Genomic DNA, 23,469 nt, shown 5'->3' with positions numbered 1-23,469 from the left:
CTGGGGCCTCTAGGGCAGAGAGGAGAATGGAGCACCCAGGGTGGTGCCGCCGGGTGGGTCGAGGGCAGGGGGCTGGCGGGAGGCTGAGCAGGGCATTGCAGCCGCCGAGGAGACCAGGCTAGCAGAGCATCGGGGCGGGGAATGAAGGTGGTTTCTGGGGCAGGGCGGGGTGGGGGGAAGAGGCCCCCCAGCGATGCTCCTGATTTGGTAGCTGCCTTAGGCCACAGGCTGTGGTGTTAGGAGCTGTAACTGGGAGCTGAGCAGAGGCCAGTTCTGGACACGGCGCTGGCTTCTCCCCAGGCGGAGTGAGGACAGCAGCTCTGAGATTGCTCAGGCACCCGGCGTGGAGGCTTGTGAGTGGGCAAAACAGCAACCCGGGCTCTCCCATTCAGTCTCCTCCACATTCCCAGGGTGTAAACGCCCCCGCCCCTGCAGCCCTGGCCCTTAACCCTCCCCAGGCAGAGCGGGGCCCCTCTGTGCGTGGCCCGGCGCGGCTGGGTAGGATGAGCGTCCCCTCCCTGTGCACCTGTCAGGGCGGTGGCAGCCAGCAGGATCCCAGAGTGTGTTCTCCGGGACCCGGCCGCGGCGTCCTGACGTCGCACCTTGAGACATAGCTCAGTGACTCTCCAGTGCTCCCCATCCCCATCTCTTACCCAGCTTCAGCCACGCCTCCTTCAGGCCAGCCGGCTGGGAGAGGGGTGGTTTCCTTCCAGAGTGCAGCCCCCCGTGCTCACGCGCCTGGCAAAGTGGGTCACGTGGATATGCTGGGGAACATCCACCGCGAAAGCAAACCTGCGCCAGCTTCCCCAGGGTCATTAATATGTGGAGGCGCTGGGGGGAGATTTTGCTGCAGAAAGCATTTTCTTTCTGATTTATTCACCTATTTCCTCCAGATGCTTTTTGTGCTGCGAGATCAGGTCCAAGAAACTCCCGCGCTAGAGAGAAGCGTGCCAGGCAGGGCTGGCGGCGTGCGGAGTGTTGCTTCTGGGGACGGTGGCTTCCAAGGGAGCTGAAGTGGATGCTGGTGGAGGGGGGAGAGGCTGCTGCTCTGGTAGTGGGGACTGAAGGGGCTGAGCGGCGCTGGGCATGGCCAAGCGTGGGACCCATGGAGGCTGGGGTCTCCTCTCAGACCCACTCCCGGGAAGGCATGAGGATGGCTGTTCAGAAGGAAGCTGGCAGCTGATCTGATTGGCCAGATTGTGATAAACTGGGCAGAAGAGTCTGGGAGCAGCTGAATTCGGATTGTGCAGTAGAAATGGGGGGAGCTGGTGGGTGTGGGGTGAGTGGTCAGATGTTCTCCCTTTCCTTGCGGGGCGCTGCCGCCTTCATTCCACTGGCAGAGAACTCAGCGGGGAGCTGCGTTCTAATCCCACCTTTGCTCGGGCCGTCTGCCTTTGCAGGGTGCAATGTCCCGGGGAGAGAGCAGGGAGTCGGGCGCTCTGGGCTTCTGTTCTTGGCTCTGCTACTCACTTTATGGCCTTGGGCTTTGCCTCTGTTTAGCTTCCCCACCGGTCAAACATGCATCACTGGGGGCAGGCAGGGTGAAGTGCTCCAGGAGCCTCACGTCTCAGACGAGGTGGGTGTGATTCCCTTCCCCTTCCATGACACCTACAGAAACGTGAGCCAACTCCTCCGCCCACCCATTTAATCTCGACCTCCCGAGTGAGCTGCTCCTCTTAGGTGGTCTGCAGCCTCTTTCTCTTCATACTTGGTCCAGCACTTATTAGGGACAGCAGCAGTTCCACTTGCAGAAGAGTAATTGCCAGGATTGATCGTCTTTCCTTCATTGAAAATCTGCACCCCCTTTGTTTCCCTCCAGCTGTCTGGGTCTGCCCTTTTCCCAGGACACTTGAGAAATAATGGTTGCTGTTCCCTCAGTGCCCTGGCTTCACATCACCTGGACCCACTGGGCTGTGTGTGTTTTGAATTCCCCAGTGGTTCCCATCCTGGCTCTTTATTCTTTACCACCCGCTTGCTCTAGAATTGTCTGTTTCTGGGTTTTGGAGATGGCTTTGTAAAGTTCAGTGCCATGGAGATCTCTCCTTTTCACACCCTAGATTTCATTCCCCCGGCTCCCGGCTCGCGGGCGCTGCTCCTTGTACAATGCATACAGGAAGCAGCTGCACACTTCAGCAGTTCCCCTTGCTCCCTCTGCCTGTTCATCTCGCCCGCCGGCAGGAGCCACGCAGATTTAGAGCTCTGTAGTGTGTATTTTAATACTGTCACCTTTGCTGACACCAGGGCTAAGAGCAGTTGAACTTTGTTGCCCTTCCCTGTAATTTTTCCAAGTGCCACCATTCTTCATAATATGGTCACCAAAAAAATGAGCCCGGTCCGTCAAGCAGTGTCGGGCTGAGCGCTGTAGATCAAAGCGGATCAGTATTTATGTTGCTGAGCCGGTCTCTCTCCCGGCACCGGGGCGGTGCTTTGAATTGCTTCTCCGCTTTGCCGTTAGTTTTCCGAGCGAGGTGAAGGACGCTCGCAAAGTGTTTCTCTTCTGGGATTTTGATTCATGCGTTTTGGTCCCCGAGTCGTCTTATCTCTGAGGTCGGCTTGTGCTCCAGTTCTCCTTTCTCCCCCAATTGATGGCACAGCCCTAAGCCCAGGAGGGTTTTACTTACTCTGAAGGGAACCAGGGTCTTTCTGTTGGGAAGGTCAGAATCGCAGATGACACAGGACTTGGTGCCGTAGCTCAGAGTGGAGGGATGCCCCCGGGGTTTGTAGCTGGAGAGTCAGGAGGTGCTTGGCTGGCAACTTCTGACTGATTCTGAGCGGTCCCAAGGCCCATGAATGCCCTTGACTTCATGGGAGTTGAGGGGTACTGGGCCCTGGCTTTGCCTTTCTGTATTGGACAGTAGAAGTATGCGCAGGTGTCTGCTCCCGCCCTCTCGCCACACATGCTGGAGGGACTCGTGGGCCCCTGGAAACCAAGTCCTCCTAAGCGCCCGTGCAGCTCTCGGAGGAGGCCGACAGTCTCAAGGGAAGCCCAGCTTGATTGCCGTCCCCAGAGGCAGGTCCCAGGCCTCTACCAGATCCTGCTTTTGTGACTGCCACTGTGGCAGCCAGAAATCAAAGGCCAAACTGCATCCAGCATGGTGCAGAAAGGGCCACCAGGAGCCAGGCCTCCAGTGCCGGATCCCTGCATGTTCCCGTTCCAATAGCGGCATTACCAGGGGCCAGGTTAACAGGCTTACGAGGCGGAGAGTTTATATTACCCAGGTAACGGGGCACTAGGCAAGTTGCTCAAACAGCATTTTATCCCAGCAGTTGCCCCTTTCCAATATAAGGGATTAGCGTGTGTAATTTCTGTTCTGCAGACTGCAGCCCCAGAGCCTGTGTGTTCTGCCAGCCGCGAGCGCTCCATGTGCATTCCAGCCAGGCTGTGTGCTTAGCGAGGGCCATGCGTGTCTCGGTTCCTAGCACCAGGTGCAAAGCAGCTGGGTGGAGACAGAGATGATCAGCGCCTCCTGCCACTGTCTGGTCTGATCCTCAGGTGCTCGGGCAGATGGCTCTCCCTTTGATACCGGCCCTGGAGCCCACGGGACTCTGTGGGAACAACCCTCTGACAGTGTGGAGATGGACGGTTCTCTAGCCGGGGCGTATTCCCACCTCTCGCTAAGGGAGGGTGGACACTGCAGTAGAAGACCCCGGCTGGCTCCAGTCAGCTGACTCGGGCTGGGGCTTCAACACAATAGAATTGCAGTGTAGACGTTCGGGACCCCACAAAGGGAGAGAGTCTCTGAGCTACACTGCGGTCTTATAGCCCCCAACCCCAGTCAGCTGACCTGGGCCAGCTGCGGCAGTGTAGACGTACCCGTCAGTGCTGAGTTCTCAGCCTTGTCCAGGCTCTGTTGCAGTGCAGACCTTTATCTGTGGTCACCTCATTGCTTTACTCCATTTCATCTCCTCGCTCTCACATTGCACTTCCTCTTCCTGACTCTTCCCCCGGGGCACAGTCCTGGCTCTCGCTCCCGAGTTCTTCTTGAACGTGCCCGAGACTCTCGTGGAGAGCAGCTGCCAATACACACATGGGGAATGCTCCTGTCCAGCAGGTGCAGGAATAAGGCCTGTGGCAGGACCTCTGTATCTTCCGTGGGCAGCCTGGGCCCTCGGGGGAGAGATTCCACTCCAGGTACGAGCAGGCTCCCCACCGGGTCCAGGCACCAAACCATTTCAGCCAACACGCTCAGATCTCTCACCTTTATTTCATCAGCTTTAAGCATCCGCTCCTACAGCGCCCTTAACTCTCCCCTGCGCTGCCCCCTCGCCACAGCCTTTCCCTGTCGCCAAGCGCCGCTTGGAGGGACGACAGCATAGTTTCCATAGTAATTACTGGACTTAAAAGCCAGCGGCAGACTGAAGGGGGGGCGGGGAGCAGAGACAAGACACTCACGCCAGGAGCAGTGCGCAGTGCTGGCTGGAAGGGAGGTTGGTTCTTAGATTCATGGCGCTGAAGCGTAGCATGTGTACGTGGGGCGGGGAAGATGAGAATTTGGCAGTCGTAGCCGTGGGGGTCTGTGGCGCTCGTCTGGCCCTCACTGCAGTCAGAGCTGGGCGGCAGGCAGGGCCTACACGGAAGCTATGTGACACAGTCAAGGTCACACAAAGGAACCTGTGGCAGAGCAGGGAATTGGCCCTAGGGTCCGAGCCATTTCCTTAGAATGGGAGAGCGCTGCCGATGTCTCAGGGCCGGGGGTGTGGTACGAGTTGCCATGTTGCTGGTGGGGAGTGACACTTACGCACTCGGAAGATATATTGGAATTGGAAAAGGTTCAGAAAAGGACAACGAAAATGCTTGGGGCTCTAGAACAGCTTCCCTGTGAGGAGAGGTTAATAAGACTGGGACTTTTCAGCTTGGGAAAGAGACTAAGGGGAGATATGATCGAGGTCTATAAAATCATGACTAAGGTGGAGAAAGTAAATATGGAAGTGTTATTTATTCCTTCTCATAACACACGAACTAGGGTCACCCAATGAAATTAATAGGCAACAGGTTTAAAACAAACTAAAGGAAGTATTTCTTCACACAACACACAGTGAACCTGTGGAACGCCTTGCCAGAGAATGTTGTGAAGGCCAAGACTATAACAGGGTTCAAAAAAGAACTAGATAAATTCATGGAGGATAGGTCCATCAATGGCTATTAGCCAGGATGGGCAGGGATGGTGGCCCTACCCTCTGTTTGCCAGAAGCTGAGAATGGATCACTTGATGATTCCCTGTTCTGTTCATTCCCTCTGGTGCACCTGGTATTGGCCACTGTGGGAAGACAGGAAACTGGGCTAGATGGACCTTTGGTCTGACCCAGGACGGCCGTTCTTCTGGAAGGTGAAAACAGAGCTAATGCTCACTCATGGCAAGGACTAACCAGTCCTCCCGATCTGCTTGGTGAGGTCAGCATTGTCCCTGCTGTCCGGGAGAGATGCTCCGGATGTGTCAGTGCGGCCGGGTGTGGGGCACGGGGCAGGATTAGAACCTGTCAATTCCCGTCACTCACTCTGCGCCTGTCTCTCGCTCTCGGCGGGCTCTTCCCCCCTCGTGCTGGATGTTGACAGCGACATTATTGCAACCAGTGCTTACAGCAAAGCTGAAGATGAACAGCCATCCTGGAAGCGAGACACCCTGTCACGCCAGACATGCCCAGCCTGTGCGGATGGTTTATGGCCGCACTCTTGGCATTCAACATGCAGGGAAGGACGGCATTCATCAGCTGGGGCATTGAGGCTTTTAAATCACCACGGGGGAGAGGTTATGTGGAGGCCCAGGCGCGATCAGCCCGGCTTGGATGGGTCACGCTCTTGTGCAGCCGAACAGAAACAAGCTGATGGCAAAGCCCACCCTGGAGACAGGGGAAACTGAATGTGGACCTACTGCTCTCCCTCGCTGGCCTTCTCCTGGGCTGGTGGCACGTGTCCTCAGGAACGCACGGATCTGTCCCAGCATCCCTGGCATTAGGGAGGCCGTGCCTTCAAACGGGCCGGCCGCTCCGACTAGCCGGAAATGGGGTCAGCTGGGATACAATAGAAAACCTAGTGGGGAAAGGACCCATTTTCACTGTCTGCACTGGCTTCCTTTGGCAGAGTTCACAGTCTCAGTCTCAAGGCGGCTGAGGGTCTAGGCTCAAGCTACCCCAGATCGCGTGATGCTGTGGGACAGGGACTGCGGTCGGCAGCTCCGCTCCTTGGGCACAGTGGGGCGGCCTGCTGCCAGGGCAGAGCTTGTCTGTGACAGACGGCGCTCACTTGGGAGCCAACCCGCCCCAGGAGCATCCCAGACCTCCACATCTCCTGCTCCTAGTGCCAGGCGCGCTGCCCCAGCCTGCCCTCCCCAGAGAGAGTCCAGAGCAGTGTGAACAAATAATGAGACTTAAAAGGCCAGGCCCCTCCCCTGCATATCCAGCATCCCCCCACGGAGAGAATGGGCCTCACGTCGCTCACTGCACGAGTGGGAGGCTCGCAGCTACCCCAGCGCTGAGGGCAGGGTAAGAATCCGTCTAGGATAAGACGCCTCTATCTTCTGCCGCTGTTGCCTCATTGCAGAGCTCACCCTCAGCTGAACTGCCCTGCCTCGGGCCTGCCTGGATGTGCATCTGCCCCCTGCTTTAGGCACAGCTGAGACCCCTGTAGTGATCCTCCATGCATTTAGAGCTTTCTGTGGACTTGCTCTCAGCTCCTCTGCTTGTTAGCAGCAGCCTCCCGTGTCCCACCAGGCAATCCCACTGCTGCTGGTGCAAGAGCCTTCTCCTCTGCAGCTCCCACCCTGCGGAGCAGCCTCCCAGGGTGTGCCTGGCCCATAGAATCGCCGGCTTCTTTGCGGTCACATTTGGAAACCTGCTTTCTCCCTGCTGTTCCAGAGTCCAGCTTCCCTCTGGTAACACGTGGCAGGCGAGAGACTGCGTGACCAGCAGTGTGGCCCAGGGGATAGGGACGGGAGGAGGACTCAGGACACCTGCGTTCTAGCCCCAGCTCTGGCTGCTGGGGGACCTTGGGCACGTCCCTTCTGTCTCTGCCTCTGTCCGCTCCCGCCCCTGTCTGCCTTGTTTATCTAGAGGAGACGTTCACCAAGGCAGGGATCCGCTTGTTATGCGTAAGTGGTACACCTGGCACAACGAGCATCGATCTCCGTGAGAGGCCTTGCGTTATATGTGCGCGCCCCATGGTTAATCTGACTCGGAACGGGGCTCTTCTGTGCCCTCCTCTGACCCTCGCTGGTTCGGAGCCCGGCATTGCCAGTCGTTGACATTGTCTTCGTTGCTGGCTGATCGCCTTGATCCTCATGGTTATCCTGACAGTTCCTTTGTTCACCAGCCCAGACTGGAGACTTATCGCTCGGCTCCTCCCCTTCAGAAGCGAACAGGTCAGGCGCCCGGTCACTGGCGCTCCTGGTACCCCTTTACAAGCAGTGAAGCTAGCAGTGGGATACTTAACCCCTCGATGGCTGGAAAGGAATGGGCGCTTTCAAAGCGCTTTCCAGTGGAAGACCAGCATCGCTATCCCCATTTACAGGGGGGAAACCGAGGCACAGAGGGAGGCCTGGACTTGGACAGGGTCACGCAGCAGTTTGATGTCGGAGCCAGGCCTAGAACGCTGGTCTCCTAGGTTTTCTCCCCAGTGAGCCACGCTGCCCCCCGATTGCTGGGCCAGGGTTCTGCCCAGCCAGCGGAAGTGGGCCGTGTCCATGGGAGGAGGGAGCGTGCCAGGCAGTGGGGAAAGCAGAGATTTGCCAAAGCGGGTTCCCGTATTCCTGCCTGCGCGAGGAAATCTCCTCCTCCTGCTGAGTACAAAAGCTTCAGCGTTAAACCTGTGAGAGCCAGCCCTGGCCTGTCACCGCAGCACAAAGGCCCTTCAGAAGAGGACAGCACGCGGAGCTCAGGTTCAAAGGGAAGAGCCGGCCCGGCCCAGCGGCTGCTTCATGGCAGCTCTGCTCTTTCCACACAGCGGCTGGAGGAAAGCAAGTGCCAGACAGACTTGGTGCCTGAAAACAGCTGCAGTTTCACACCTACCCCAGTTGGAGGGAGCTGGGGGCTTTGAGTGACCCCTTCGCCCTCCCGGGCCGTGGGGCTGCACCCAGTGGTTCTCAGCTGCGTGAGGCTGAGCCAGGAGGGGCGAGGTGGGGCTTTGCATGCTGGCACCTGCTGTTTCTGGGGTAGGTAGAGACGTGGAGCCCCCAGTTTGCAGCCTAGCCCTTCAGGAGTTGGGATGTGGCCCGTCCCGTGCACTCTTACACCAGACATCCCTTTCCATGTCCGCACTCCCCGGCATTGCTGGGTGGTAACTTGCTGGCTGCTGTTCTGTGGGGCGCTGACTGGCTCCGTCCCGCTGCCTTGGGCAGCCAGCCATTGGGCCTTGCTGCTCCGCGGCATTGACTCACCAGTCCCTGGAAGAACCGGGCAGCACAATTCCAGCGGCCCCGTGTTCGGCCTGGGAATTCTCAATTCTCCAGCTCGCCGCCAGCCCGTCTGCTGTACCCTTCCGGGATGAAATGCGCCCCTGGCTGTTGCTGAGGCCTGGGCTGGGTTGTTGGCTGTTTGCCTTTGTGAGGAGCTCTTGGATCCCAGAGCCGGCCCCTCGCTCCCCAGGCTGAGAGCCGCAGGAGGGGCTCAGCGCGGAGCAGTTTGAGCCGCGGGATGGGGCTCTGAGTGTCTGCCTCTCTGTGCACAGGTGGGAGGGCACCAGGCTGGCTGGAGTGTGGGGCCCTGGCCTCGCTGCTGTGCCACCACCTCAGAGTGTTCGCAGATCCTTCCGGCTCCCTTCAGGATTCTCCCCCTGCCCTTCGCCTCTGGCTCCCGACGCTCAGCTGGGCCAAGACTGCCCCAGCCTCTCTGTCCTGTGCCCTTCGTCTGGTCTCTGCTCCAGGGCACTCACTCCTCCCATGGGACGGGCTCCTGGTGGTTCTCTGGCGTGGCAGCGTTGTGGCTTCTGAAGCATAAATGGTGTTAACCTCACGGGTGCTCTCTGTGGCTTCTTAGGGCTGGAAGCGCAGCCTGGTGTGGCAATGCGGCCCATGCCCCAGGCTCCCAGAGTCCCAGGGAGACGTACCTCAGGGCTCTGTTCCTGAGAGCTTTGACACCACGTGTACCATGAATGCTGACCATCGTGGGCCCTGGTTTCTATCCTCTCTTTGAGCAGAGCTGAGATCTCTCTCGCCTGCCTAATGTGGATCCAGCCAATGCCTGAGTTTGCTAGCACACTACTTGTGGGATTGAACCAGCCAGCCAGTTGGAGACAGGCGTCCTAATGCCTAGACAGGAAATCGTAGTCCCTAAATAGCCCTGTGACAAAGTGGGAATATTCTTAATGTTTTCTCTGAATACTGTGTGGGTGCCTCAGTTTCCCCTATGCCATTCTTAAGTATCTAGGTGGTGGGATAGGGGAGTGTGATTGTTGCAGAGCCCTAGAGGGCCAGTGTGATGCTGTCTGCACAGAGAATGGCCGACACCCTGTCTCCTGGCAACTAATGGCCTGGGCCCCTCCTTCTCTGCAAGGTGCCATCTGAAGGTGTTGGAGAACAAAGATCAGGTGGCCTCCTGGCCTGAGAAAGAGACACAGGCCAGAGGAGGGGTTGGGGGGAGTTTCAGTTTAGAGCTGGCTGGTGAAATGGAGGAAGGCCCTGAACTGGGTTCTTGGCTCCCTAACCCCTCCATGATGGATCTGACTCAGGGGTCCTGTTCTCTGTCCCTACAAGGTCTGTTTTGGACTGTGTTCCTGTTGTCTAATAACCCTTCTGTGTTACTGGCTGGCCGACAGTCACGTCTGACTGCGAAGTTGGGGTGCAGGGCCCTCTGGCTTCCCCAGGACCCCGCCTGGGCGGACTCGCTGCGGGACACGCACGGTGTGAGAAAGGGATGCTGAATACTCTGAGGTCAGGCCCAGGAAGGTGGAAGCAGTGTAAACTTCTTGCCCTGGAGACAGTCTGCTCACAGAGAGGAGACTCCCCAGAGTCCTGCCTGGCTTCGTAGGGAGCAGTTCCAGAGCATCGCCCGGTGACTCCGTGACAACCCCTTGCAGCTTCAGTTGCATTGTTAGATTTTCCCTTCCTGCCCTAATCTGTTGGTTAGCGTTGCTGTGGACTGTCAGTCAGCTGCACCCCGGAGGTGGCCGCATTGCAGTGATGGGTGCTGTGCTGTGTGTTACTCTTCTTCCTAAAGTGATTTAGTCTCCGTGGGTCAGTAGCCTTGTACATTTTAGGGAGGTTATTATCAGTACGTTCTTGCATCAACCTCCCTCTGATCCTAGCTTCATGGTAAAGTCCATCCCTCGCTAACCATGTGTGGTTAAATCCACTGCAGACAGGCCAGCTGAGTGACTGAGGCTGTGTGAGCATAATGCGGCTGAGGGCTGGTGCCAGTGTGAGTGTCAGAAGGAAGATCCCGAAAACTGGGAGCATGGTGCATTCTCGCATAGCATCTCTGGCTCTTCCGCTCGCTTGGCTGAGACCTAAAGCGTAGGGCGCTGCCTCTTGCTGTCAGCATCTCCATTAGAAACCCCCCTCGCCGCTTAGAGCTGGAGTGTGAATGTTCCAGCTTTTAGCCCTCTTTTATTTTTAGTAATGACTTGTACGATTGGGGGATGGAGGGTAAGACTAGCACTTGACCTGCTTCTGTGTCTGTAATAACATGGCAGAATTAATACTTGCTTATCAGGCAGTGCCCAGTCGGAGTTATCAGCAAAAGCAGCTATTAAAGGTAATAAGCACAGCCCAAAATTATGCGCGCTTATTAAACTGGCTTGGGATAGCGTCTGTACCTCCAGCAATATCTCCCTTCAGATGTTGAGCCGGCTTCTGGGCAATGTTTTATGCTTTGTCTGCCTCCCAGGAGGGCTCCTGCCGCTCCTCTGTCTTTGGAGCTGGGCGTAGGAGATCGTGTGTCCAAGTCCTACCTGGGCTGTGTTGCTGCCACGCTAGGTGACCTTGGGCTGCGTGCTATAGGCAGCATTTTCAAATTGGGCCCCGCGCCTGCAACGATTTCAGTTCCTCCAGACCTCTGCCTGCTAGGTCAGTGTAACGTAGGGTTACCATTCGTCCGGATTTACCCGGACATGTCCTCCTTTTGTGTGCTAAAAATAGCGTCCGGGGGGAATTTGTAAAGCACTCACAATGTCCGGGATTTCCCCCTCCCCTGGCAGAGCAGAGCGAGCGGCTGGGAGGGCTGCAGGAAAGTCCCGGGCTGGACTCCGGAGCAGCTTCCTCCTCCCACCCCCCCCTCCCTGCATTCTGAGCGGGCCGGCAGCTCCTCCTCCTGCAGCCCGGCTCCGGCAGCCCTGTGCAGGGCCAGGGACCGGGTTTTGTGTTGTGCTGGGGAGCTCAGCCATGTGTCCGGCTGGCACAGAGCCCAACACCCTGTTCTGAGCAGCAGGGTAAGGGGGGGGGCAGGAGAAGGGACAGGAAGGTTCTGGAGGGGGCAGTCAAGAAACGGGTGGGGGCTTTTGGAGGGGAGTGGAGAAAGTTTTGGGCAGTCAGGGTACAGGTAGGGGGTAGGGTCCTGGGGGGCAGTTGGGGGGGGGTCTTAGGAGGGGGCAGTTAGGGGACAAGGAACAGGGAGTCTTAGGTAGGGGGTGGGGTTCTGGAGGGCAGTTAGGAGCAGGGGTCCCAGGAGGGGGCAGTCAGGGGACAAGGAGCAGGGGGGGAGTGTTTGGGAGTTCTGGGGGGGGGCTGTCAGGGGGCAGGAGTGCGGAGAGGGATCGGAGCAGTCAGGGGACAGGGAGCAGAGAGGTTTAGATGGGCTGGGAGTTCTGGGGGGGAGCTGTCAGGGGGCAGGAGTGGGGAGAGGGATCGGAGCAGTCAGGGGACAGGGAGCAGAGGGGTTTAGATGGGTTGGGAGTTCTGGGGGGGCTGTCAGGGGGCAGGAGTGTGGAGAGGGATCGGAGCAGTCAGGGGACAGGGAGCAGAGGGGTTTAGATGGGTTGGGCGTTCTGGGGGGGGCTGTCAGGGGGCAGGGGTGGGGAGAGGGATCGGAGCAGTCAGGGGACAGGGAGCAGAGGGGTTTAGATGGGTTGGGAGTTCTGGGGGGGGCTGTCAGGGGGTGGGGAGTGGTTGGATGGGGCGTGGGAGTCCCAGGGGTCTGTCTGGGGGTGGAGGTGTGGATAAGGGTTGGGGCAGTCAGGGGACAAGAGGCAAGGAGGCTTAGATAGGGAGTGGAGTCCCGGGGGGCAGTTAGGGGCAGGGGTCCCAGGAGGGGGCAGTCAGGGGACAAGGAACGGGGGGAGGGTTGGGGGTTCTGGGGGGGCGGGAAGTGGGAGGGGCAGGGGCGGGGCTAGGGCGGGGCTCCTCCCGTCCTCTTTTTTGCTTGTTGAAATATGGTAACCCTAGTGTAACGGCTCCCCGGGCTGCATGCCAAAGTCTGTGCAGGATCGGGGTCTTGACTGCCGAGGCGTAGGCAGCCAGAAGAGCACCCACCATTCCTGTTGGCTTCAATGGGGCAGCGCCTCGGAAAATCGGGCCGCTTATCGAGGTGGGGAAGTGTGGGCAGCCAGGTTTGGAATGTTGGCCGCCTCTGTGCGCCTCAGTTTCCCCACCTGGAAATCCTTGCAGGGGTTGCTCCCATTTAGCTGTTCGATGCACCTGGAGATTCTGAGTAAGGCGCTACAGAAAGGCAAAGTGCGGCTGCCACTGCTTATGGCTCAGGGGCCCTAGTGCCTTGGTTTTCTTTCAAGTCTGTTCAGTGGCCAGGAGCAGGGTGGGGCCTGGGTGTGAAGGGCAGCACCCCCGAACTGGCTGCACCGGGGCGTGCTCCAGAGGAGGGGGAGTGCCATGCAGGGCATGGGACTGCAGCGGGAATGGCATGTGACTCCGGCCCCTTGCGTTGGGCTCGGGGAGTCAGCCGCAGCCGACTGGGCCTGGGGCCCGCTGTGCTGGGTACTGTGGGACGCTGCGGTCCCAGCCCGTGGGAGGAAGCTGAGCCGGGAGAGGCTGTGCTGGCCTGAACAGGCATCTCCCGTGTACAGCAGGGGCCTCGTCCGGCCAAGGCTTTGCGGCCCAGCAGCTTCACCCAGAGCAGAGGTTTCCCTCTCCCCCGGCGTGGCAGTTGTGAGCCCCTGAGCCAAGCAGCGAGGTCCTTCCTCCCCCAGCCCAGGAGCTGGATTCGCTGGCAGCAGGTTGCAGTGTCTGCGCTGCTCCTTGGGAGAGGAAATCCCCTTCCCTTCCCTTCCCGCTGGAGCATCACGGTTCTCCCCTCCACCTGCGCTCTGCGTCCCGTCGGCAGCAGTATCGCCCCAGCCCGGTGCCGCGTGAAAGAGTTAACGGGTTTGCTGGCCCAGGTGATCCGGCTTTCCATAGCGTTGGGTTTTGCAGGGGGGCAGACTGGCTGGAGTGGGTGAAGCAGGGGACCCCCCTGCATGTATAGAATAGTTCTAAGGCCAGATGGGGCCCAATCAGCGCTCCGGTGCAGGCGGCACTGGGCAAGGGTCTCTGACGCTGAATCCACAGGCGTCCCCATCCCGCTCACCTTCGCTCCCGGTGTAGCTGCCTGTGTGGGCATTGCCTGGCATGGAGCATTCTGGAGGTCTCTCTCCCTGGTCTCCAGCATAGCGAGCAACCCTTGGCGGGAAGGGTTGGACATGTGGCTATCCAGGCTGTCGGGAGCGAGGGGGTCAGAGGAGCAGAGCCGGATTGGGCAGGCAGCTCTGGGCGCTCCCCGCTGGTGGCGAAGCCGCGCTGACATTTTGCAGAGCGCACACACGCTCGGTGAATGAGCCTTTTGACAGATGCGGCGGTGGCTGTAATAAAGTATCTTTATGCACTGTGGTCCCCTTGTTCTCCCGCTGACAGCACGTTCCCTTCACCAAGCATTTATTTCAGGGGCCGGTCTGGCGCTTGCTTTTCCAGCTTTTATTACTTTTTAAAATTGTTTTGCAGAAATGGGCTCCTGGGTTGAGTGGAAGCCCCCCCTCCCCGCCCCCTTCGCAGATTTCACCCGACTTGAAATTACTTCCCTTCCTGGCCTGGGCCTGGCCTGATCAGCATTCAGCTTGCAAGCTGCAGAGGAAATCCAGCCCTCGCCTTGCAAGGCAGTGGGGGTTCTCTCTCTCTCTCGCTCTCGCGCGCGCTGTTAATAGAAGCGTTCCTCACGTCAGGCTCAGGGCTGGCCACACAGTTGCCTTTCCCTTGACGATTATCCTGATCATCCCAGCAGAAGTTGATACCTTAGTTAGACTCCCCTCTCTCCCCCCCAGGCTCAGAGATTAATTCGTGCTCATTCTGCTTCCCCGGGGCACCTGGCTCCTGGCAGAGCACTCCCCTCAGCCCACCCTCTCCCCTCTGCTGGGGGGACGTGAGTGATGCCTTTTTACAGCCTAGCGCTCTTCCCCCCCACCCCCACCCCCGGGTTTGGCTGTCTGCTCCTGTGGGGTCTCTGTAGTGCCCATCACCACAGCGTCTGGGCACCGTCCCTGGCCATAAACATTTTCCTTGAACCCCCGTGGGTATCCCAGGCCCTTTGGCCCTGATCAGGAGCCCCCTGAAGTCGCTGGAGACTCCCGTGGCTCAGCGAGCTTTGGGGCAGGCCCCCCGTGATTTAATGCGTAGGGCAGCACGGACGTTCCTGTGCCCGTCCTGAGGCTCTGCTGGTAGCTAGCCAGGCGCTGTGCCCAGCTTGCGTGCAGTGGGGCGCACGTTTCCGGGGCCTGCAGGGGCCAGCAGAACCAGCTGAGGGGCCTGGTTCAACACAGTGAGAACCCCCCCCCCTCCCCACGGCAGGCGAGTCTGCCTTACTGGGGGAGCGGGTTTGCACTGCAGAAGGGGGACCTGGGGCTCGTTCGCCTTGGCCGAGCCCAGGGCAGGCCCTGGCTAGCATAGTTGTGGGTTGGTAGATACAGCCGTGGGCCCCTGCTCTGGGCTCTGTTCAGGAGGGGAGTCATAGCCTTGGGCAAAAAGCAACAGAGGGTTCTGTGGCACCTTTGAGACTAACAGAAGTATTGGGAGCATAAGCTTTCGTGGGTAAGAACCTCACTTCTTCAGATGCAAGACATGCATAGCCTTGGGCAGTTGGACTAAAGTGGGACGGGAAACTGAGGCATGGGGCAGGCTGTGACTTGCCCAAGGTCACCCAGCAGGTCGTGGAGCCAGGATAGACCGTAGGTCTCCTAAGTCCCAGACTGCAGTGCCTGTCATGGGGAAGTGGGAGGGGGAACTGTTCTTTACCCCTCCCGCCCCCGGTCTGAGGTGCTGGGTGCCACCCCAGAGGAGAGGTGGCTGCATACGATCCCCCTGGCTCTGGTGAGGCAGGGACCTGGGCAGTTCCGGGCCGCAGCCGCCAGCCCCTCCCTCAGCCCCGTGACACCTCATCTCCTCACCAAGGTGTGTTTATCGCCCCACTCAGGTATCGAGTGTCCCCGTGGAGCACGAAACCTTCCCGGCCTGGTCCAGGAGGGAGAGCCCTTCAGCGAAGAAGCCACCGTCTTCACCAAGGAGCTGGTGCTGCAGCGTGAGGTAGGACATGTGCCCCACCTCCCCATGCACGCAGTGGCCGCCGCGGCTGGCTTTGAGGCTCCGCCTTGAAATAGGTGGCGGCAGAGGGCGGTGGCCCTGGCTCCTGGTTGGTAGGGAGGGCTTGTGCACCCCTGTTCGGCCGCTGCCTCCCCACAAACGGTGCTGCAGTGCGTTGGCTGATCCCGAGCGGAGACCGGGCTCCCTGGGCCCCCCGGGCTCTGGCTGGGGCTTGCTGAGCGGGTCGAGTGGCTCGCTGCGCTGAGGCATCGCGGTGGTGTTCAGCAGAGCCCCCCAGATGGTGACGTTGCGCAGAGCCGCACGGGGTAGGTTCCTTGGAGCGTTGTTGGGTTTGGCTTGCTGTGCCGCACCGGGGTGCTCCTGGAGTTGCCTCTCCCAGGCCGTTGTTCGCTGCTCTCGGCTACAATGGAATGGCCTTGCTGGCAAGGCTTGGTTTAGTGAAACGTTTTCAAGCAAAGGGAGGAGCCTTTGGGGTTGGAAGGGTCTGTTGGGGGCGGGGCTCCCTCCGGGAGAGGGGCAGCAATTGCTGGTTGGTCGAGTTCCCCAGCCGTGGAACCCCCGACTGCGCGGCGCTCTGCTGACCCGTCGGGGAGCTGGGCTGGCAGGGCAGACGTGCGACGTTGGTCCCTGCATGCAGACAAGTCCCCCTGAACCCCGACTCCCGTGGTAACTGGTCTCGGACCTTGTTCCGAGATCTGCGTCTCCAGGGCTCCGGCCTCGCTCTGCTTTGCTGGGGTCCAAACCGGCCCCAGGACATCAGATCTGCAGCGTGGGCAGGGTGCCACTCGGGTGTGTCACCGGCTGACGTGGGGGAGCCGGGCTGAGGGAGAGTTCAAGGCAAGCCGGGCTCTTCTGCACTGCCTTCAGTCTGCGCCTGTTTCCCACAGAGACCCCACGCCTCGCCCTCCTGCTGCTGGCTGCTGGGGTCAGCAGCCTGGGAGCTGGCAGGGAGGAGGGCAACGCTGAGCCGACTGCTCTTCCCTCTCTTGGCCTTGACGGAAGCCTTGAGGAGGTGCCCTGGTGAGAGGGGTGCCTGGGCTTCCCCAGGCCCTGCCGAGCTGCCGTGGTGCCGCCTGTGCTGTGAATGCCGTAGGGCCCAGGCCGGGCGGGGACCTGGAAGGGGTGTAGTCAGTGGCTCTGTCAGGCCCTGCCTCAGCTGAGCAGTGCTGGCTCCCCCTATGCGCCCAGCGTGGCAGCCCGTCCTGCGGGTCTTTGGGATCGCCCCGCCCTAAGGAGCGCTCGCACGCTGTTGGGAGGGTGCGCCTCTTCCCCTGAGGCTGAGCTGCAAGTCACTCAGTGCTCATCAATAACAGGCCCCGGTCCTGCTCCCTGGAGGGATGGCAGAGCAGAGCGATTCCCGGCCCGCTCCATGGGGCGGGGGCACATGCCAAGAACACTCCCTTGGTGGGACTCCGGAGCTAACCAGGATCTCCGCTCTGCAGAATGGCAGCGTGTCTGTGTCTCTGCAGCCGTGGAGGCTGGGGCTAGCTGCCCCGCTCTTCCCAGGCTTCTGGCCGGCACGGCGCGGCTAGCCCTGGGGATCGAGATTGCACCATGATTGCCTGGGGTGGTGTGGGGCTGAGCTGGCCCTGGGCAGTGAGCTCACCCTCCCTGAGCCGGGCCCTACGTGGGTATGGTCCTGTAATGCCGGGTGCTGCAGTGCAAGCAAGGCAGGCTGGAGGGCTGCCCCAGGGAACGGACCCAGTGAACGGTGCTTGCACAGGATACTACAGACTAAGTGCAGCGTCAGGAGAAATACTGCTGGCATATATCGCCTTCCCCTGCAGTCTGGGGCCTTAGCACGTTTAAACTGGTGTCAATGGGGGATTCTCTGTCACCTGACGTCTTTAAACCATGATTTGAGGACGTCGGCAGCTCATCCAGAGGTTCGGGGTTTGTCACAGGAGTGTGGGGGAGGTTCTGTGGCCAGCGCTGTGCAGGAGGTCAGACCAGTGATCATGATGGTCCCTTTTGACCTTGGAGTCGGAGTGGATAGGCCAAGCAAGCTTGCAGCCTAGAGAGCTCCGTGGGCTGACTGGCACAGGCCTGACGTGCACCCAAGGGTGGCTGTGCTGCTGGATGAAATTGGAAGGCACTGGGTGCTGGTTAAAGTATTGAGAACCTATTCCTGGGAGAGAAGAGCTCAGCTGGGAAAGATCGAGGGGTCGAACTGGAAGTGTGTGGGAATGGGGGGTGTCTGTACGTGCAGGGGGCAGCCTCTCGGGGTGGGGTGCATGCTGGCGGCAGGGCAAGTGGCCAGGTGTTGAACTCTGGGTTTGGGGAAGGGACTCTGAGTTTCTGCAGGAGGTGAGTCGGGGTCGGGTCTGGCTGGCGTTTGGTGGACAGCGCTCGGGCAGATTCCCGCAGCTGGGTTCAGGCTGGGGCTGGAAAGGACCCTCTGGCCGCTCACCTCCATGCTGGGAAGCATATCTCTAAACAGGCCCTGCTGCACCCGGTCGAAGGGGGGTCAGAGCGGCCCAGCCAGCCCCTTCTCCCTGATTAGAACCAGCCACGGGGCCTTTGGGAAGGAGCCAGCCAGAGACAGGAGCAGCGTGGGCCTGCACCTGCTCTGTCCCGTGTTCTCATGCCATGTTCCACACCCTGCGCCCACCGCTTCGCCTGCCCTGCCCAGCTAGCCACTCCCCTGCTAGCCTCGGATTTCAGTAGCGAACGAATCCCGGCCGGCCTGACACTGCCATGCTGTGTGTGTCTCGTCTCTGGAGACTGAGCAGTTCGGGGGGAATCGCTCTGCTCGGGCAGTGCCTGGGAAGGAGCACAGTTAACAATAGCGCTAATCCCAGCACGGCCGCAGAGCGTGTACAGCCAGCCCAGCTCCCCCTGCTCCTGTGTGCCTCCCCAAGTGCCGGCCCTCTGGCAGACAGGCACCGCGCGCTGGTGGCTCTCCTCTTGCACAGACAGGCATTGGCTGGGGCTAGCAGCGCTTTCACCTTGTGGTCTGGGAGGCGTGGACAGTGGAGATGGCCAGTGTGCCCCCCGCCCGCCCGATTGTCAGAGGGGCTGCCGGAGCCAGCTCCGAGCCACCTTCTCTTTTCTCTTTGAGAGAGGTCTTTGCCTTGACCTCGGGCACCTCCGCACACTGGGGCTTTTCCAGCAGGCTTCCGCTCCTGCCTGCGACTCGCTCGTGAATTCCCAGGGACCTTTTCATCAGACCTTTAGCATCTCAAAACACCAGGAAGAACCCCTTCTCCTCCCCAAAATCCCACCCTCGTTCTCCTTCACCTCGGCAGCTCCTTCCCAAGCCGTGGGAACCCTACAGAGGATGCACCAGGCCGACTGCAGTGTTTGGAGCGGGGCTGGGAGATGGCCCCTGGGCAGGGGAGCAGGGGGCTCTTTCAGAGATGAGCTGATCCATTCTTGGGTGGGGAATAGCTCCTGCATGGTTGGAGGCAGAATGCAGGGTGTGTTGCAGGCCAGGCGGTACTGTCACGTGCGTGGATCTCGCTGGCGGTGTGTCTTGGTGTGTGGACAGCACACTGCTGTGCTTTGTGCCCCTCTGACGTTCGCACTCTGTTTTATTCATTCGGCACATTCCCCTCCAAGGGATCCACGCTTCAGACAAGGAAAATTTAGGTATCAATTTTGCATCATTGCCCTGTATTCTAACTCCCACCCGTTCGGTTTAAATTGACTTAAGAACTGGTTATCTCGAGAACTGTCAACCCAATTCCCCTTAAATTCATTTTACGCGGCTGCTGCGTAAAGCCAGCCCGCTTTGAGAGGCTGACATTTCCAGCCATCATTCACTGTCAAGTTACTCCGCGGCCCCGGCTGCATTTCCCGGCTCCCTTTCAGAAGGAAAGGTCTCCATTTGGCAAGTTTCTGAAGTCTCTCATATCCCGGCACAACCCTGCTGCGTTTGCATTCAGCAAAGCTGCCACTTCCGCGATCTTTCTAATACACAATAATGACTTGAGACTTCTTGCAGCGAGCAGAGTTTCCTGGGCTCTGTGGTGTACTGCAGTCCGGCGCGGGAGCCTTCTCTGGGTTCGTGCAGAAGCTGCTGTAATGGGCAAGTTGCGTGGGTTCCCCACCCCCCACCTCTGTCCTTCCCTGTCCAGGAAACCAGCAATTCAAATCAAAGTCAGTCTGTGAGTCTTTAATAGCAACACACAGCTCTCTTCTCCCGCTCCCACACATGCATGCAATTACTCCGACCCCGCGGAGATGGTGATTCTGGTGCCAGTTTTGATCAGCCACAGACAATTACCCGTCAGGAATGAGATTGGGCCCTCCCCACCGTCCTGCGGGATTGAACAAGCTGCCTGTGTCTAGGCAGACCGCACCGGGATGGCAGTGAACTGGAGGTGGAGCTGGGCTTTTGGGTGGAGGGGACGTCCCCGAGAAATCAATTAGGGTTGTAAGAACTGCCAGACCGGATCAGAGCCAAGGTCCAGCCAGCCCCCTTCTACCACAACCAAGGCAATTAATACAACCTTTAAAAGCTCACCCTACCCCAAGCAGAGATTTCACCCGGAAAAGGAAAATATTCCAGACTCCATGAAGTCCCCTAGGGACTTGGCTCTTGCTGCCAATTTTAAGCAGCAGGCACCCTGATACCAGGGTGATGGTCCACTGTGTAAAATCACTAACTTGCATCACGTGGGCTCCCACTGTTGTGCTGGCACTGGGGTAAGCTGTGCTTGGCCCCATCCCATGGGGCCACAGCTGCTTTGGGCGGGGGCTCTCCCCACTGGCGAGCGACACGCCAGTGTGCAAACAGGCGTTGTGGAAGAAATGCCCTTCCCGTTTGGCAGTGCTAAACAGCGGTCCAATCTCAGTAGCTTCAATCCATTCCTAAAGTGCCACCCAGAGAACTTCCTGTTGCCGTGCGATAGAAGTGTTTATTTATTCATCTGCTGGGCATTTAGGGGCTATTTCAGCTAGAAAAGCACTCCGCTCTTCCATTGCAATTTCAAGAGCAACTAGCATCATAGCACTGGGAAACTGATCCGCGCTTCGGCTGTGCGGGCAGCTTTGCTGGGTCTGTAGCAGTGATGAGCATGTCCTTGGCCAGCTTTCATTTCTGGGGGAGGCTGCCTGGGCTGCTGAGTGTCCCCAGATCCTTCAGCCGGGGAGCTGGGAGGGCTTGGGTTACCGAAGGGTGTAAACGCCAAGGAAGGGAGCGGAGTGAACTTGGTGGGGTTAGGGGTGAAATTGAGGAAGAAAGGCTGTGGAAGGACTGCGAGGAAAGTCTGCCGGGAGGTGCAGCGTGTTTTGCCTCTAGAATAGTCCCCCAATGGAAGATCCGTCACTTAGGGCTCTTCAGCTCTCGAGAGCGAACTGTAGGGAGGTGAAGTCCTGTGGGGCCAAGCAGCCAGCCAGACGAGCTCCCTGCCGCCCGTCGCTTTCAGGCTGTAGAGATTTGAGGTGAAAAGAGGTGGTTCTGGAAGAACTGGCCCTGGGACGGGGGGGCTCGTGATGTTCCAATCAGGTGTCTCTTTCCAGGGCGTGTTAGCTCAGCCATCGACCTGCTGGAGTTCTCCGGCCCAGCTATGTGGGAGGTCAGGCAGAACTGGGTTCTCACAGTGGCCTCTTCAGGCCTTGAAAGCAGTGAGCAGACGAAAGTTTCGAGAGACTCAGCCAGCCCAGGAGTTCTGACGGGACTGCAGGATGACGTGGGCAAGCCACTAGTTAAGAGATGCTGGTAGCTACCACACTGCAGGGCTAGAGCCCACGTGATAGGTACAACGAAAAGGGCGGGTCCCCCGTCGCTGTAGTGTAAGAGTGCTTTACAGTCTTTGAATGCATCTGCCCTCCCAACGCCCTGTGCTATTCTCTCTGGGCTGTTAGCAGCTGGGAAACTGAGGCACACCAGGCCCGGGTCACACAGGCAGTCTGTGGCAGAGGAGAGACTTGAACTCCGGTTTCCCAAGTCCTAGGCTAGAGCACTGCCCCACCCTCCAGTAGGGCTAATCCTGGCGAGCTTTATTTCCGTACCAAGCCTGGTGGTGGAAGTGATCACCGGAGGGTCCCAGACCCCCTGGCCGAACGAGGTACGGTCGGGCCGGGACAGGCTGCCTCAGTAATCTCTGGGCAGCCTTTGTGCGCGGCGCAGCTCGTTGCGGGTTCCAAGCACCTTCCCCAAAGCGCAGGAAGGAAGCTCCGGAACCCGGGCGCGGAAGGGAAAGCGTGGCCCCGAGCTGGGAACCGGTGATGAGCCAGCAAACACCGGGCTGAAAGGGCACGTTCCAGCGAAAGGCTCCCGAGGGGCCGGGGTCAGAGGATCAGGAGAAGGGGGAGCGGCGCGTGGCCCAGGCTTGCAGGTGACCCAGCTCTGTAGAGGGAAGCGGTGAGCTGAAGAGACGAGACGCAGGGCTGGGTTCTGAATGGACGGTGAGCTGTCACAGGAGGAAAGGCAGCATGCTGACGTGCAGCGCTGGGTGTCGCCTAGCTGCTCCGTTGGCCTCTGGCACGGGATCCGAGTCGCTCTCGTGCAGCCTGCGGCTGGTCCCCAGCGTGTGAAAGGCACCACGGGAAGAGAAGCTGTGATGTCCTGTAGGCCCCAGCGTCTGGGCTTGCTTACCCCCGGTCCGGTCATGTGAGCAGCAGTGAGGACAGGCAGTTCAGAGTGGAGTCGGTCTCCTGGGAACGTAGGTGGATTTTGCCCAGTGCCTGCCGCAGCAGATAACCGAGCTGTGCCGTTGGGCACTTTGCTGCTCCCGGCAGGAACGTCCCCTCCTCCCGCAACGCTCACTCACGCTCCCGAACCAGACAGCACCTACTAGCTGGGACAATGTGGATACAAGTAATTGGAGCTACACCTGCCAGACGCCGTGCGCTCAGTGATGTTCATCCTTGTCTTTGTGCGTGGGGATTTGCCCATTGGCTCACTCAGAAAATCCAGTTACTCTCCATTGGTCTCCCGGTCGTTAGCGTGAATTTACGAGGTTCTGCTGCAATTAAAACTAATCAATAAAAGCCCGTTTTGGCCCTTGGCCGCCCTGCCCTGCCGTGCTCTGGATCAATCGGGTGCTGGGGCAGTGGGTGCGGCAGGAGAGTGTGGCTAGGCCAGACGGCTTTCTGTAGCACTTGCATTGCAGCGAGGGCGTCCTGCGAAGGGCTGGAGATGTCACGCTTGCAGCTGCGACTCACAGGCTAGTGACTAAGGCAGTGCCTTGACCAGGGTGCTAAGTGGAACAAGGACTCAGCTGTAAGACAGGAATGGGGGAGCTGGCCCTTTAAGTTCACAGTGCGTGTCAATTCCACTGAGCCAGGGAGATGGGCAGAGACGAGGAACCTTTGGGGGTGGGTTGGCACGTGGTGGCGATTCTGGGGCTGGGATCCTGCTGCCCATCTGCCAGGCACACTCAGGGCAGCCCACTTAGATCTTGGGCTCCATGAGACATGAAGGCCGGGGACTTTGGGAGGTGGCAAGCAGGCCCCTGGTAAAGCAGCCATTGGGAAGCCTGCTTCTTGCATGGTTTGCCCGTTAGTGCAGCCCGGTTATGCCCACGTGGTCTGGGTGTGTCTCTCGATGCCAAGGGAGGGAGCGCAGACCCACACGTGAGGAGCAGGAGCTGCTTTTGTGGGGTCCACGCGAGCCTCCCAGCGCAGAGCCAGGCGGATGCTCGCAGGGGTGCAGAACCCCAAGTAAGCAGTGCGGAGGGGCTGGGTGCAGGGTTGTGGGCTCTCAGTCTAGAAGAAGATAGGCCAGGCTGCCCAGGTGAAAATGGATTGGAATCTTTCCCAGTGTTTGTGCGGCCTCCCCTAGCCAGGGCTTGCGTAGGGCTGCATGGCTGACATGGAGCCAGAAACCGCACCTTAACTCAGGCACAGGAGGGACAGAGGGGAGGGCCTGTCGGGGGCTCTGTCTGAGCTTGTGATTTGCAGAATTGATGGCATTTCCCTGGCCTTGGCTAGCCCCAGCTTGCTCTAATTACACACGTCACCCCGCAGAAGGGGCTTCTCTCCCTTCCCTACAGGACAATGTAAATGACTTTCTTTCTTTAGAAACCCTCTAAACATCCTAAGAGAGCTCTGCTTGGGTGCATGTGTGGGGATTTTC

At 59.2% G+C, this 23,469-nt stretch overlaps 1 protein-coding gene across 1 annotated transcript in view; it reads left to right on the top strand.

Annotated features, from left to right (window-relative positions):
- Positions 1-23,469, top strand: part of SND1 (staphylococcal nuclease and tudor domain containing 1) — a 483,811-nt gene that overhangs the window by 351,683 nt on the left and 108,659 nt on the right. The window contains exon 16 of the mRNA XM_054040282.1: positions 15,316-15,425. Within this exon, the coding sequence (XP_053896257.1) occupies positions 15,316-15,425 (110 nt within the window). The remainder of the gene's footprint in view (positions 1-15,315; positions 15,426-23,469) is intronic.

This window comes from Malaclemys terrapin, chromosome 1 (genome assembly GCF_027887155.1).
Source record: "Malaclemys terrapin pileata isolate rMalTer1 chromosome 1, rMalTer1.hap1, whole genome shotgun sequence".
Classification (NCBI taxonomy): Eukaryota; Metazoa; Chordata; order Testudines; family Emydidae; genus Malaclemys; species Malaclemys terrapin.
This window is presented reverse-complemented; position numbering and strand designations above follow the sequence as displayed.